The following is an 11878-nucleotide window of genomic DNA, read 5'->3' as shown; positions in this document are numbered from 1 at the left end:
ATCTCCTGGGAAGGAGGGGAGGCACCGAGATGCTAGACAGGTGGCCGAGAGTGAAGGGAAACCGATGGAAGGAGAGATGGGAGGTGGGTGGGAGGGTGGGGGACACCTCCACATTGCTCCCGTTCCCCCCTCTTCTCCTTTCCACGGGTCCTAACAGTCGTGGCCCCAGGAACGGCCTGCACCACCACCACCAACCTTGCCCAGACTTCAAAGCCACAACGCTGCCAGCCGAGTTCCCTTATCATTGGCTCCAAATGTCTGCCTTTTTCCCGTCGTCTTATCTGACAATCCCCAGGGCTTACTAGGTTCAACAGCAGCCCAGCGTGTGACACGTGGGCCTGGGCACCACTCACATTGTTTGGGGTCTGTTTGATCATGAGCTGCAGCTCCAAGGAAGACTGGCGCATGGTCCACTGGTCCAAGTTCTGTGATAGAGACCCCATGCCCAAGCTAGTCATCATCGTGTCACCACAGCCAGTCATGCCCCCAAGGCCACTTCCTGATCAGTCGTAACCTTGAATCATATACCTAAGAGGACTTCTATGCACCTGGCTCTAGGAAAGACGACATCTAAACAATCCTAAATTGCTCCTATTTTAAAAGTGCTTCCGGAACGGCTTTCGCGTCTCTCGGTTTCCCGGTCCAGGCCCTCGCTCTCCTTAGCACCAGGAAGTTCTACTTAACGCTCTACCCGAACCCTTGACGTTGACATCGAAGCCTGTTTCTCCTATTTCAAGCCAGCTGCTCGAGGTCCTGTACGGACCCCAAGGCCACTGTTAGCTAATCTCTCTTGGGCATTACGTGCTCTGAGCCGAAGCCACCTCATTCCTTTACCTCTCCCCTCGATGGCTTTATTTTTCTAGCCTTCACCGGGCGGCAAACTGGGCCTCCCAGATGCTCCGCCTGCACTGAAAAGCCGCAGCCCCCTCCAGCCAGAGCCGTGCCCTGCCCGACGGCAGACTCTAGGGCACGGGCCGTTTGGCCTCGCCTCCTACAGCCAGGCTGGAGCTGCTCCTCACCGCCCCTCGCACACGCCCGCCGAGGCCCGCACCACCGTGGCCTACCTGCAGAATGCGCTTAATGCGCTGCCGCTGGGGGTTCTCCCCGTCCTCGCTGTCCAGCAGCCGGTGTGGGTAGCAGATGAGCTGCATGAGGCGCTGGGCCTGGGCGCTACTCAGCACTGGGTCCTGTAGGTCATTGCTGTCTTCGCACAGCGACTTAAGGCAGCGTTCTCCTACCCATTCCTGAGGAAGCTGACCATCAGGGGACTGGGGCAACCAGGGAGGGGGTCAGGAGTGACGGGGACGGGCTGGGGGCCGCTGAGAGACACGGTGTGTAGGAGGGGGGTGGCGCGACCGTGTTACGTTGAGGCGTCTGGGGGGAGGAGACACTGACCTGCTGGCAGATGCTGCGCAGCACGTACTTGGCATAGACATCCAGACTGGCTGTCTCCACGGAGATGTTGCGGCCACCCTGCCTCCGACCGCCACCACCTCCTCCACCCTCCTCCTCTGGAAGTTCTTCTGTTCCTCCTGTCACGGTGAACCCTGAACCCTTCAGTTCCGCATCCCCTGTGGTCCGCGGGCGGGAGATAGGGCGAGCAGCGTGAGATCCGAACACTGTGCGGACACCCGCCCCGGACCCACAGAGGCAGCGACTCCCCAGATCCTGCCCCATGGGACAGAAATACACTTTCTCCCCGAAGGTCTGGAAGACCACCTTCGGGGCAGAGAAAGACTGCCCTCTGTAGTTTAGCTGGCACCCCACCCTGCACACACTCCGGCCCCCGCGCCCCTCCTCCCCCCATACCGAGGACAAACACGGCCTTGAGAACGGCGAACACAGCGCCGTCCACGATGCGGTTCTGGGAGGCAGCCAGCAGGTGGCGGTCACAGGAGGAGCGGATTCCTACAGTGGGCTTGTCTGCGGAGGGAGCCGAAGTCAGGGAAGCAAAGCAGAAAGGCCGGGGAGTAGAGGAGCTCGGACTGGGTCACTTACTTCCATCCGACTGGCAAGGATTGAGCTGAGGTGTCTTGAAAAGGTGGAGGAGGATGCGGCAGGTGAGCCGGGCTCCCGGCTCGGAGTCCTGTTCACTGCAAGCTAAAAAAAAAAAGGAAGATGGAGCCGATCGGACAGAATGAAAGTAGAGTGTACGTGAACTTGGGGGCGGGTGGCTAAAAGATGAGGTCAGGCAAAAGGAGAGGAAAAGGGACTTCCTGGAAGGCTACAGGAAGGGAAGGTCAGGGTTAGAAAAAAGGCTCCCCCAAACTGAGGCACAGAACGGGACAGGCCCCTGGTGACACCGGGGAGCCCCACACTGAGCACCAAGAGTGCGGCCATCGAGTGTGCACTGGAATCTGGGGTCCAGAAATTCTAGGGGTTCCGGATTGCTAGTTCACCGGCATTAAGGAGCGAAGGGATGGCGGCACAGCGGATCAGATCTTCTAGGAGCAAACACTGGCGAGCGATGAGGATGGCGACGAAAGTCGCCAGGGAGTCATGAAAAGACAGGTCGCTGACCTGGAGGAAAAAGCAGGCAGACGTCATGACTCAGCGTGGAGACAGAGTGCCTCCCTCCACTCTACGAAACTCTGTCCCTGCATCGCCCTGAGTACAGTGACCAGGCTCCCACCCTGCTAAGTGCCCCATGCCCCGGCAGGACCCTGCCACGTCTCACATCCACATTGCAGAGGAGATCGTTGAAGCCACAAGTGCCATTGTTGGAAGAGCAACACAAGGCCTTAAGGACCCCCAGCCACTCCGCACTCAGTGACTTGCAGTAGCCGGTCAGCTCTGCACACAGGATCGCGATGTCATTCACCCTGCAGAGAAGTCCGAATGCCCTCAGGAAAAACCGTTCCGCCAAACCTCAGACTCACTGACTTCCTCTCCACCCCGTGATGCGTGATGCGGGCATCTCGTCCCTCCCCACAGGGGATGGAACAGCCTGTCCCCGCCGCTCAGCCTGCCCCATACCTATCGGGATCATGGTGGCCCACGCAGACGTGCATGAGGGCGTTGCAGACGAAGCTGTAGCGGTTAGCAGGGTTCTCGCTCAGACTCTTGCCTAGGCCCGTGTAGGTGAACGTGTGAGCTGCCGGGTTCTCCAGGGTATCGATCATGAACTCGGGCGCCCAGCGCATGTTGGATTCTGACGGTTCCACGTTGCAGTAGATGGTGTTCTTGACCTTGGAGCAGAAGTCGCTGCAGGGGTGGGGGAAGGAGATAGTAGTGTTGAAGGTCTGGTGAGGTGGAGGGATGGTCGGCGAGGGGGAGAAAAGGAGAGAGGAGAAAGTGAGCGACGAGGGACCTTGGGACAAGAAAAAGGGAGGTAGGGCGAAGCAGAGCGGGCGAGGAAGGAACCCAGGGAGCAGGGTGGGCTGGGGCAAGGCCGGCGAGGAGGAAGGCCCGCTCTCGGGACCCCATAGCACGTGGAGGACAGACCTCAAGCGCCCCCGCAGAGAGACCAGGGTCCTGGGCTGTGCTCTGCTCCCGAGGCGGGCGCCAATGGGAAGGAGACGGGACGACGTCCCCCTCCCTACCCCTTACCTCCCACCTCTCTTACCTGAAAAGCTCCCCAAATTTGCTCTTTAAATGGCTACAGGAGGTGTAGAGATCATAGAGATAAGCAAGGATACAGCGTTCTGCAGAGGAACCATCCGACCGGTTCATCCCATGCTTCACTACGCCGCACAGCCTGGCACGAGGGGGCAAGGTCAGGAGGGTCACCAGATCGTGTGCAGGGGCTGGGGCGTGAAGGTACCAGGACACAGATTCAAGTCTCTTGGTGATACGACCCCCCCCACCCACTGCCAATGGCGCGCGCTTCCCACAGTGAGAAAGCCGCGTGTCCTTCACAGGCCCCTTCCGCCCGCATTTCGGTGCCCCAGGAGCCCCGCTTACCCCTCAAAGACCTGTGTCATCTGGTCCTGGTTGAGGATGAGGCAGGCGTGGTAGTGCCGCAGGACGGCCACGATGCACAGGCACAGGCTGGTCGTGTAGCTGCCCACCAGGTCCGAGGACTTGAGCAGCAACTCGGCCTCCACTACGCTCAGTTCGTTCAGAAGCTAGCGGAGTGACCAGGGGGTGCGGAATGAGATGCGGCCCGCACTGTGGAGGGGCCCCCGCACCCTGCTGGAGCTGCCCCGGTGCGGGAGGGCACCGTTGCCACGGGCTACCGTCCTTTACTCTATGAACGGCACCGGCGCATCCGCAATGCGCCCGGGGGCCAGGACACAGGTCTGGGAAGCTCACAGCGGGACGACAGTCTGCCCCTTGCTCTAGTCTCTCCCGAGCCTCCCCAGGGAGAACCTGAGTCGCCCCTCCTGCCGTCTCGGCTCCCGGTCCAGTCCCCCGTGCTAGCCTTCCTGCCCCTCCGGATAGCCTGGGGCTCTGGCCCAAGTCCCGAGTCCCGAGTCCCTTGCTCCGTACCCTGCACTGCCAACTCCTTCCCCCACGCTCGTCGCCCCAACCTCCCCACCTGAATGGCAAAGTCGATGAGGCCACTGATGCTGAGGGAGTACTCCATGAGGTCGAAGATGAACTGCACGTGCTGCACCAGAGGCAAGTGATACGACATGCCGAGGGCGAAGCTCGTGATCTGCTCCAGAACGTTCCGGGACACCTGCGGAGGGCCGCGGGAGTGAGCCGGGAGTGGCGAGGGGGAGGGCGGAGGGCATGACACCGGGAGGCTTAGGCTGTCTGGGGGTGCGGCGAGGAAAGGGAAACGGGACAGGGCGCCAGGGTGCGGGCAGGGGCCTGGCTGAGGCCCGCACCTGCGCCGTGACCTGGTGCTGGTCGTAGTGTGAAAGGTGCTGGAACTTGGCAAAGATGTCTTCGGCGGTGGGGAAGGCTTCGGGCCGGGTGCGGCGCCGCTTCTGCCCATCCTCCCCACCTGAGGGCACGGTTGAAAGGGACCAGGCAGGAAAGGGAAGATAACTGGTTGACTGGGGGTGGGGAAGCGGGGTGTGGAGAAGATGCTATGCGTGGGTAGGTGGGGAGGGAACGGGTTGAGGGAGGGAGGGAACAGGGAGGACTGGGGGCGGGGCGAAGGGGCGACCAGGTGGGCCTTAGAGGAACGCACGCAGGGGGCGCTGGGCTGAGGGGGACGGGGGGGAGCAGGGCTGGCGGCACGGGGCTTACTGCGAGGTACCTAAGAATGTCAGGTCTCCAGGGTCCAGAGGCAGAATGGGAGCAAGCTGGTCTGCAGAGGGGGGAAACGGGGCGAGTTTCAAAAGGACTAGAGCCCTCAGGGGACCCCAAGAGACAGAATACTGGGACGTGACCGGGAGCGCCCTGCACTGGGGAGGGGAACGCTGCCTAGGGCGCCCTTCAGGGAAGGTCTGCTGGGGGGGGCCTGGAACCCACCAGTCTCCGCGGTCCCTTTGCGGTTCAGAACCTTCAGGATATCCTTGGTAATCTTCTTGATGGCATGGCGGGCATCGTCTCGCTGCTTTCCCACCCCAAACAGTACGACCAGCCGCTGGTTGCACTCATGGCTGCACGACTCCTCCTGCATCCAGCGCGGCGGCACTGTCACACTCGGGCACGGTGGCACCGTCACACTCGGGCACGGCGGCACCGTCACACTCGGGCACGGTGGCACCGTCACACTCGGGCACGGTGTCGTCCCTGTTCTCACGACCACGCGCCACCCCCTCGGCGGCCAAGCGCTCCGGCCCTGCCTGGCGCGCTGCACCCGCACCCTCTTGAAAGGCGCCAACCCCTCCGCAAGGTCACGGTCGGTCGTGGACTCAAGACGGCTGGGGGCCAGGCGCTCGGAACAGTACCTGGGGGATGGGGAAGTGCGTGGCATACTGCACGTGGCGCGGCTGGTCGTACAGGATCCCGAGAGTCCCTTCCAGCTTCTCCTTGGCGGGTGGCTTCACGTCCTTCTCAACGTCTGCTTTCTCGGGGGACGGGCTGCCCTTCCCCTCACAGGGCATAGTTGGGGAGAACAGCTGAGAAAGGTGGGGAGGGGTTTGCCGCTTAGAGGACGCAAAGGCCGGGGGACACGAGGAGACGTGGCGGGCTCGGACTCACCGAGAAGTCGGGCTTCTCCATGTCCTCGAAGAGCACACTGGAATTCGGGTCGATGTCCATGGACTCCGAGAGCCCGGGATCCTGAGGGCACAGAACACAAGTGCAGGGGCTTTAGGCCCTGGGAACTGCTCCCCCATCTAGGAAAGGTGGCAGGGGAGTTGGAGGCAGGAGACCGTGCTGGGGAAAGCCCGGGGTCCGGATTCACGCGTTGACCAGGCATTGAACGACATGGACCTGTTTCCTGCAGCTTGAAAATGGGGATACGGGTACCCCACAGGGCGGTCACGGAGATGCGACAGTGCCTCGTGATCGGGGGAATCTGGGGACCAGGAGGACGGGAACGGAGGAGGAAGCCGTCGCAGGCCAGGAGGAGCTCGCTCACCTCGAGCTTGCTGCTGCTGCTGCCCTCGGCCTCCTTGCGCTCTGGGTCATCAGCAGGGTCGTCAAAGGGAGACGGAGGCCGGGGCCCAGGGGCTCCAAAGGCCAGGTCCCCCCGGGAGATGAGTGTGCAAGTGTACATGTTGTGGGAGAAAACATCATGTCGGATGAGTTCACAGAACAGCAGCACCAAGTTAAAGAACTCCACCCGCTCGCTCTCACTCCGGGGGTCCGCTGCACGGGAGGCAATGAGAAGAGCCGAGTTAGGGGAGCACGGAGGCCACGCCTGAGGTGCGCTCTGCGGAGGGGGAGGCAGGGAGGACCAAGCCAAGCCAAAAACTGCTGAGGAACGAAGCACGCTGCGGCACCCCACCTCCTGCCCCCCCCCACCAGCTCGTCAAGGAATGGGGCATCTCTGCCACTAAGTATCCGTGACGATGCTTTGATGGCAGCTTCTGGTTTTTATTCTTTTTCTCTACGCCGTTAAACTAGAAGATGACCAAAGACTAGAATCACGTCCAAAAGTCACTCTGCGTAGAGCCCGAGACAGAAATATATACCAGAAGGCCCTCGATTATGCTTTCTGATGACAGTAGCAGGTAATGAGTCTAGGCCGAGGTAAGCAGAGGGTGGCAGGGGTCCGTACTCAGCATGGGAGCCTGTGTGTCCAGAAACTGCAAGAGGACATCCTGGAAAATGGGAGCACTGGGAGCAGAAAGGGAACCAGAGGCGATGGAACCTTTCTCGTCGGCGCCTTCGGATTCTCCGCAGCGCTGTAAGAGAGGACAAGCTGCGGGGCTGCTCTCTCCGTCTCACGCGCCTTCGTCCTCGCGACGCGGGAGGACCGCCCGCTCGCGTGCGCCCCCAGCTGTCCACTCCCGCTGCCCCTGCGACCTCCACGTTCTGCTCCGCCTCCCGACCGGAGCCTCGATGGTGGCTCTAGCTCCGACAGCGGTCCACTGCTTTCTACTTTGGCCTGTTGTCCTCGACTTTATCGTCACAACTTCCACGCTGGTCCCACCACCAGCTCAAGCGTCACCGACCCCAGTTGCCTGCCACCGCCCCACCTGCTAAGCGCGCTCTTCGATCTCCGCCCCCAACCTCGGCCTCGATCTCTGCCTGTCTCTTCTCCAGCAGCTTGGCCACCACCATGGCACGGTGCCGACCCGAACGCTTGCAGCTGACAGCCCATTCGCACAGTAGTGATACCACAGCATCGTCATCTGACGAGATCTGGAGACCAAAGGAGGACAGGGGTGAGGACAGTAGCGCTGGGGACCGCAAACCGAACGCCACCTTCTTAAAGAACAGGTCCCGTCCTCACACGCCCTGGGCCGGTCGGCTGTCTGCTCAGACGCGCCGCGGACCCCACGCCTCGCCACGCCTCCCCGCGCTGTTTGCTGCTCACTCGGTGTCCCTTCTTGCGTACCTCGTGCCCATCCTTGCTGGGCCCCAGTCCGAAGATCCGGTTACAGAGGGAGTCGAGGGAGTTGCTGAAGTCGGAGCGCTCGAAGCTATGGCTGTCCAGCACCTCCAAAGTGTGGAGCACCCGTCCAATGGTGAAGCCTACGCAACGGAAGTGGCAAAGGGGACTTTCGGGGGCCTGCTGCGATCCGGCTCTCAGACTCCTGTGTCCTCGCCACCCCACCCTTTCCCCAAACGTCCTTCTTACCACCCGTTCCCCTGGCGCCCACCTGCAGTCGCTTCCTGGCACTTATCAAAAGACCAGCGAACCTCGACGGCCTGTCCTCGCTCCTTGATCTGCTGCTCAATCTCCCGCAACTTTGCGCGGACCTGCGACACCGAAAAGGCGGGCAAAAGGGCGGGGCCCCGGGCTCCAGTGCCACACTCCGAGTCACTACTTCTGAAAGCGCAACTGGGCCTCGCCTCTCGATCTGGGGGTACCAGGTGATTGGTCCGACTTACCTGCTGAGTGAAGGCACTGTTGCCATCGGGCATGGGCAGGTTGGAGGGGGCGATTGGTAGGTGGTCAAGCGGCGAGCCGGTTTTAATTCGGCTATCAGTCAGCGAGTAGTGCCAGACCAGGGCACTGGGACAGCACAGGAGGATGGTCTGCCAGACAGGAACCGGAAGCCAAACTCAGTGACCAGGGCTTCCGGTCCAGAAGCCCACTCGTTGCAAGACCCAGGCCTTAAGAGCTCTGATCCAAAGTAATTCTGAGTACCTGGGTGGCATCACTCCATCCCCGAGGCCCTTCCCACACCCACTCTCCTAAAAGCCTTCGGGCCTACTACGTGGCCCCGGAAGAGAACTAAGTGAAAAGGAACGAAGCCCCCGTGAATGACAAGCCATCGCCCCAAGGAAATAGCCAGTGCCGACTCTCCCCTCCAATTCACGATTACCCCCGTTGTCCAGGACAGGCACCCAGCTCCTGTCGGGATGCCTCTCAGTACGCCCCTGGGCCCACCCAGCCTACCTGAAGGATGCAGCTGAGGCCGAAAACCAGGGGGCGGTGCTGAGGGCACATGAGCAGGTCGCTAAAGGGCGTGGAGGGTGTGCTACTGGTTGGGGGCTGAGGGGCAGGGGCGGTGGGCAGTGTGCTTGTCGACTGAGCAGACATGACATGAGACGAGTGACTACTGGTGCCATCCAGCTGCAGGGCCAGTCTCCGCGTGCAGAAGTAGGCGAGGCGGCGGGAGAGGTACGCAGACTGGACGAACTCCCCAGAGTACTGCAAAGACAGGACGTGCGAAGCCCCAGTTCTCCCCAAGGGACCGTGCGCTGATGTGTCATCCCTCCTCGAATCCTCCCTGAACCCCCTAAATCCCAAGCCTTACTCGAAGCAGCAGGGGCAGCAACAGTTTAAGCAGTTCGTCCTCTCCAGGGCGGATTTTCTCGAAACACTCGAGAACCCAGGTCAGGAACTCGTGCCTGTCCAGCATGCCATCCTGTGGGGACCAGGGGCGGCGGGAGCATTAGTTTGGCCCAGGGACTATTAGAGATGAGGCAGATGAAGTCAATGGCCGGATGGAGAGGACCACGACCGGGCCAAGGTGGCAGGCCGATTCCGTTCCCTACCAGCAAAGTGAGCGATCAGGCTCAACGCAATGTCCCCGCACGACAGGCCCTACTTCCTACCTGAAACATGAACATGGCCAGCTTCTCATTGTAGTCCCACTGCCGGATCGCCACCTCTACATCATGGGGCAAGGGCCCTATGGTGGAACCACAGCCCCCACTGCCCGCAGGCCCTGGCCGGTAGTACTCAGCCATCTTTTGCAGCTGCTCCCACAAATACTTCGTGATGATCTGAGTCCATTCTGAGGAAAAGATGGGAAAAGACTATCATATACCGGCCCTCTGCTTAGAACAGGTTCTGTCCCCTACCTCGTCCCTGGTCGCCATACAGCAGCCCCCCCGCCCCCATCCACAGTTGCTCTTTGTGCGGTTTCAGGTACCCACGCTCAACTGTGGTCCAAAAATGTTAAATTTCCCCAACCATCGATACTGTCTGTTCCTGATATCGAGGTCCAAAAATGTTAAATTTCCCCAACCATCGATACTGTCTGTTCCTGATATCGAGGTCCAAAAATGTTAAATTTCCCCAACCATCGATACAGTCTGTTCCTGATATCCAGGTCCAAAAATGTTAAATTTCCCCAACCATCGATACTGTCTGTTCCTGATATCGAGGTCCAAAAATGTTAAATTTCCCCAACCATCGATACTGTCTGTTCCTGATAACGAGCCATCGACACTGTCAGGCTCCATGACGCAGGTTCGCCCAAAGCAGATAATCCTCCCTCTGACATTTTGTCAGAAGGTCTACAGCAGCCTAACGCTATATCACGATGCGGACGTCATTGACCTCGCTTCACTTCGGCACAGAGGCACTGTGTCCCCTCGCATTGTCACAAGAAGGGCGTGTACAGTACAATAAGATATTTCAAGAGAGAGAAACCACGTTCTCACACAACTTGGATCACAGTATATTGTCACAATTGTTCCATTTTCTTATTTGTTACTGTCTTTCTTCTCTGTGTCTAACTGATAAATTACTTTATCATGGGTCTGTATGTACAGGAAAAGACACAGTATCTAGAGTGTTCCAACTCTCCGCGCTCTCAGGCCTCCACTGGGGGTCTTGGAGCACGTCCGCCCCAGATTAGGAGAGACAACTGTACTTCTAGATCCTGTCTATCCTCTTAGGCTCTTAGTTAAATGCCACCTTCCTGAAGCCTTCCCAGGGGTCCCCAAAAGAAAGCAATCTTTCTGTCCACTGAAGTCTCAAAGAAGCTTTTGCTTTCCGTATTTAATGATGGGATTCGCTCACATGCCTCGGCAGCCCTACTGGACTGCAAGCTCCCGAAGGGCAGGGGTTAGGTGCTGGTCATCGTCACGGGCCAGCACACGTACACAGTAGGTATGCCAGGTAGCCACTGGTCACTGATTGTGGGAATGCAACGTACGAGCAGAAGGGAGGAATACAGACGGCCGAAGGTCTATCGCTCCTTAAAGCGATCAGCGGTGGGACCCCTGGTATTAGGAGTTACTCACCCATGAAGGGGTCAATGACATGTCTCTTCTTAACCTTGGTCTCACTGATTGCTGCATAGTAGGCACAGGTCATCTTAATGAGCCAGGCGGCCCTCATCACAGGCACTGTGTATTTGGCTAAGTACCCAAACACTTCTTCCTTCTTATTGAAAATGGGGACCTGATGGGACATCGCAAATCATGAGACCTCTATCACCCCCACGAGCTGGCAGCCAATTAGCTCGATGTGAGTGAGACTAGGAGGGTACTCGGTACCCATGCTGACCCCCTCGGCCTGAGGACAGGGAACCATCTCTCACCTTCTTGGCTAGTTGTGTGAGTGGCTTGGTGCCAGCCAGGTCAGTGAACCAGGTGTTAATGGCAGTCTGGGATCGCGGAGTCACCAGCCAGAAGTTGTCCTTCTGGTTCACTTGGGGCTTCCTGCGACCAGTGTCGGGGAAGGTGTTACAACGTAACTTCTCTGCAATGATGCTGCTGAAGTTAGAGCTGATCTGAGGAGAAAAAAGGGCAGAAAAGTGGTTGTGCCTCTGCTGGGCCAGTGGCAAACACTGGGGGAGCAGTAGCTTATAAAGGAAAAGTCAGCCACTGAGGTCGGGCCTTCGCTCCTTCTCAGATTCTTGCAGCCTTTGCCTTCAGCCTGGCAGGCTTTTCTCACCTTGGCAGGATTGAAGTTGACGTTCTTGGCACTGCCGTGTTCATCCCCAGAGACGGCAGGCTGGTTATTGAACCCTTGTTTCACATTCAAGGCCGTGAGTTCGTCCTGAGGCAGGAAAACAACATTGTAGCGTTTTGTTTCCTCGGGCGCTGGGGTGGCGGGCAAGGTCGGCCGGGGAAGGCAGGGGGAGAAGCGGGCCAGGTAGGAGGATGCCGAGGCGCTCGGGTTGTTACTCCGAGGTAGGCCCCGGGATGGGTTCGGACCCCACCCTCGCGCCCACCGTCC

At 59.5% G+C, this 11878-nt stretch overlaps 1 protein-coding gene across 1 annotated transcript in view; it reads right to left on the bottom strand.

The window, feature by feature from the left end:
• MED12 (mediator complex subunit 12) overlaps positions 1 to 11872 on the bottom strand; it is a gene marked incomplete at both ends in the record, with an annotated part of 18437 nt that extends 6565 nt beyond the window's left edge. Inside the window, 28 exons of the mRNA XM_025044432.1 lie at positions 354 to 425; positions 1065 to 1244; positions 1396 to 1571; positions 1810 to 1923; positions 1999 to 2100; positions 2400 to 2520; positions 2678 to 2822; positions 2977 to 3204; positions 3566 to 3697; positions 3904 to 4067; positions 4481 to 4624; positions 4776 to 4894; positions 5153 to 5203; positions 5368 to 5512; positions 5790 to 5960; positions 6043 to 6123; positions 6425 to 6654; positions 7067 to 7193; positions 7522 to 7653; positions 7850 to 7986; positions 8115 to 8214; positions 8347 to 8493; positions 8858 to 9112; positions 9219 to 9329; positions 9520 to 9701; positions 10939 to 11098; positions 11238 to 11429; positions 11594 to 11872. Coding sequence (XP_024900200.1) covers positions 354 to 425; positions 1065 to 1244; positions 1396 to 1571; positions 1810 to 1923; positions 1999 to 2100; positions 2400 to 2520; positions 2678 to 2822; positions 2977 to 3204; positions 3566 to 3697; positions 3904 to 4067; positions 4481 to 4624; positions 4776 to 4894; positions 5153 to 5203; positions 5368 to 5512; positions 5790 to 5960; positions 6043 to 6123; positions 6425 to 6654; positions 7067 to 7193; positions 7522 to 7653; positions 7850 to 7986; positions 8115 to 8214; positions 8347 to 8493; positions 8858 to 9112; positions 9219 to 9329; positions 9520 to 9701; positions 10939 to 11098; positions 11238 to 11429; positions 11594 to 11872 — 4197 coding nt within the window. The remainder of the gene's footprint in view (positions 1 to 353; positions 426 to 1064; positions 1245 to 1395; positions 1572 to 1809; positions 1924 to 1998; positions 2101 to 2399; positions 2521 to 2677; positions 2823 to 2976; positions 3205 to 3565; positions 3698 to 3903; positions 4068 to 4480; positions 4625 to 4775; positions 4895 to 5152; positions 5204 to 5367; positions 5513 to 5789; positions 5961 to 6042; positions 6124 to 6424; positions 6655 to 7066; positions 7194 to 7521; positions 7654 to 7849; positions 7987 to 8114; positions 8215 to 8346; positions 8494 to 8857; positions 9113 to 9218; positions 9330 to 9519; positions 9702 to 10938; positions 11099 to 11237; positions 11430 to 11593) is intronic.
• Positions 11873 to 11878: the final 6 nt, after the last annotated feature.

Source organism: Pteropus alecto, unplaced genomic scaffold, assembly GCF_000325575.1.
Source record: "Pteropus alecto unplaced genomic scaffold, ASM32557v1 scaffold312, whole genome shotgun sequence".
Classification (NCBI taxonomy): Eukaryota; Metazoa; Chordata; class Mammalia; order Chiroptera; family Pteropodidae; genus Pteropus; species Pteropus alecto.
Note: the sequence above shows the minus strand (reverse complement) of the source record. Positions and strands in the feature narration are given on the sequence as shown.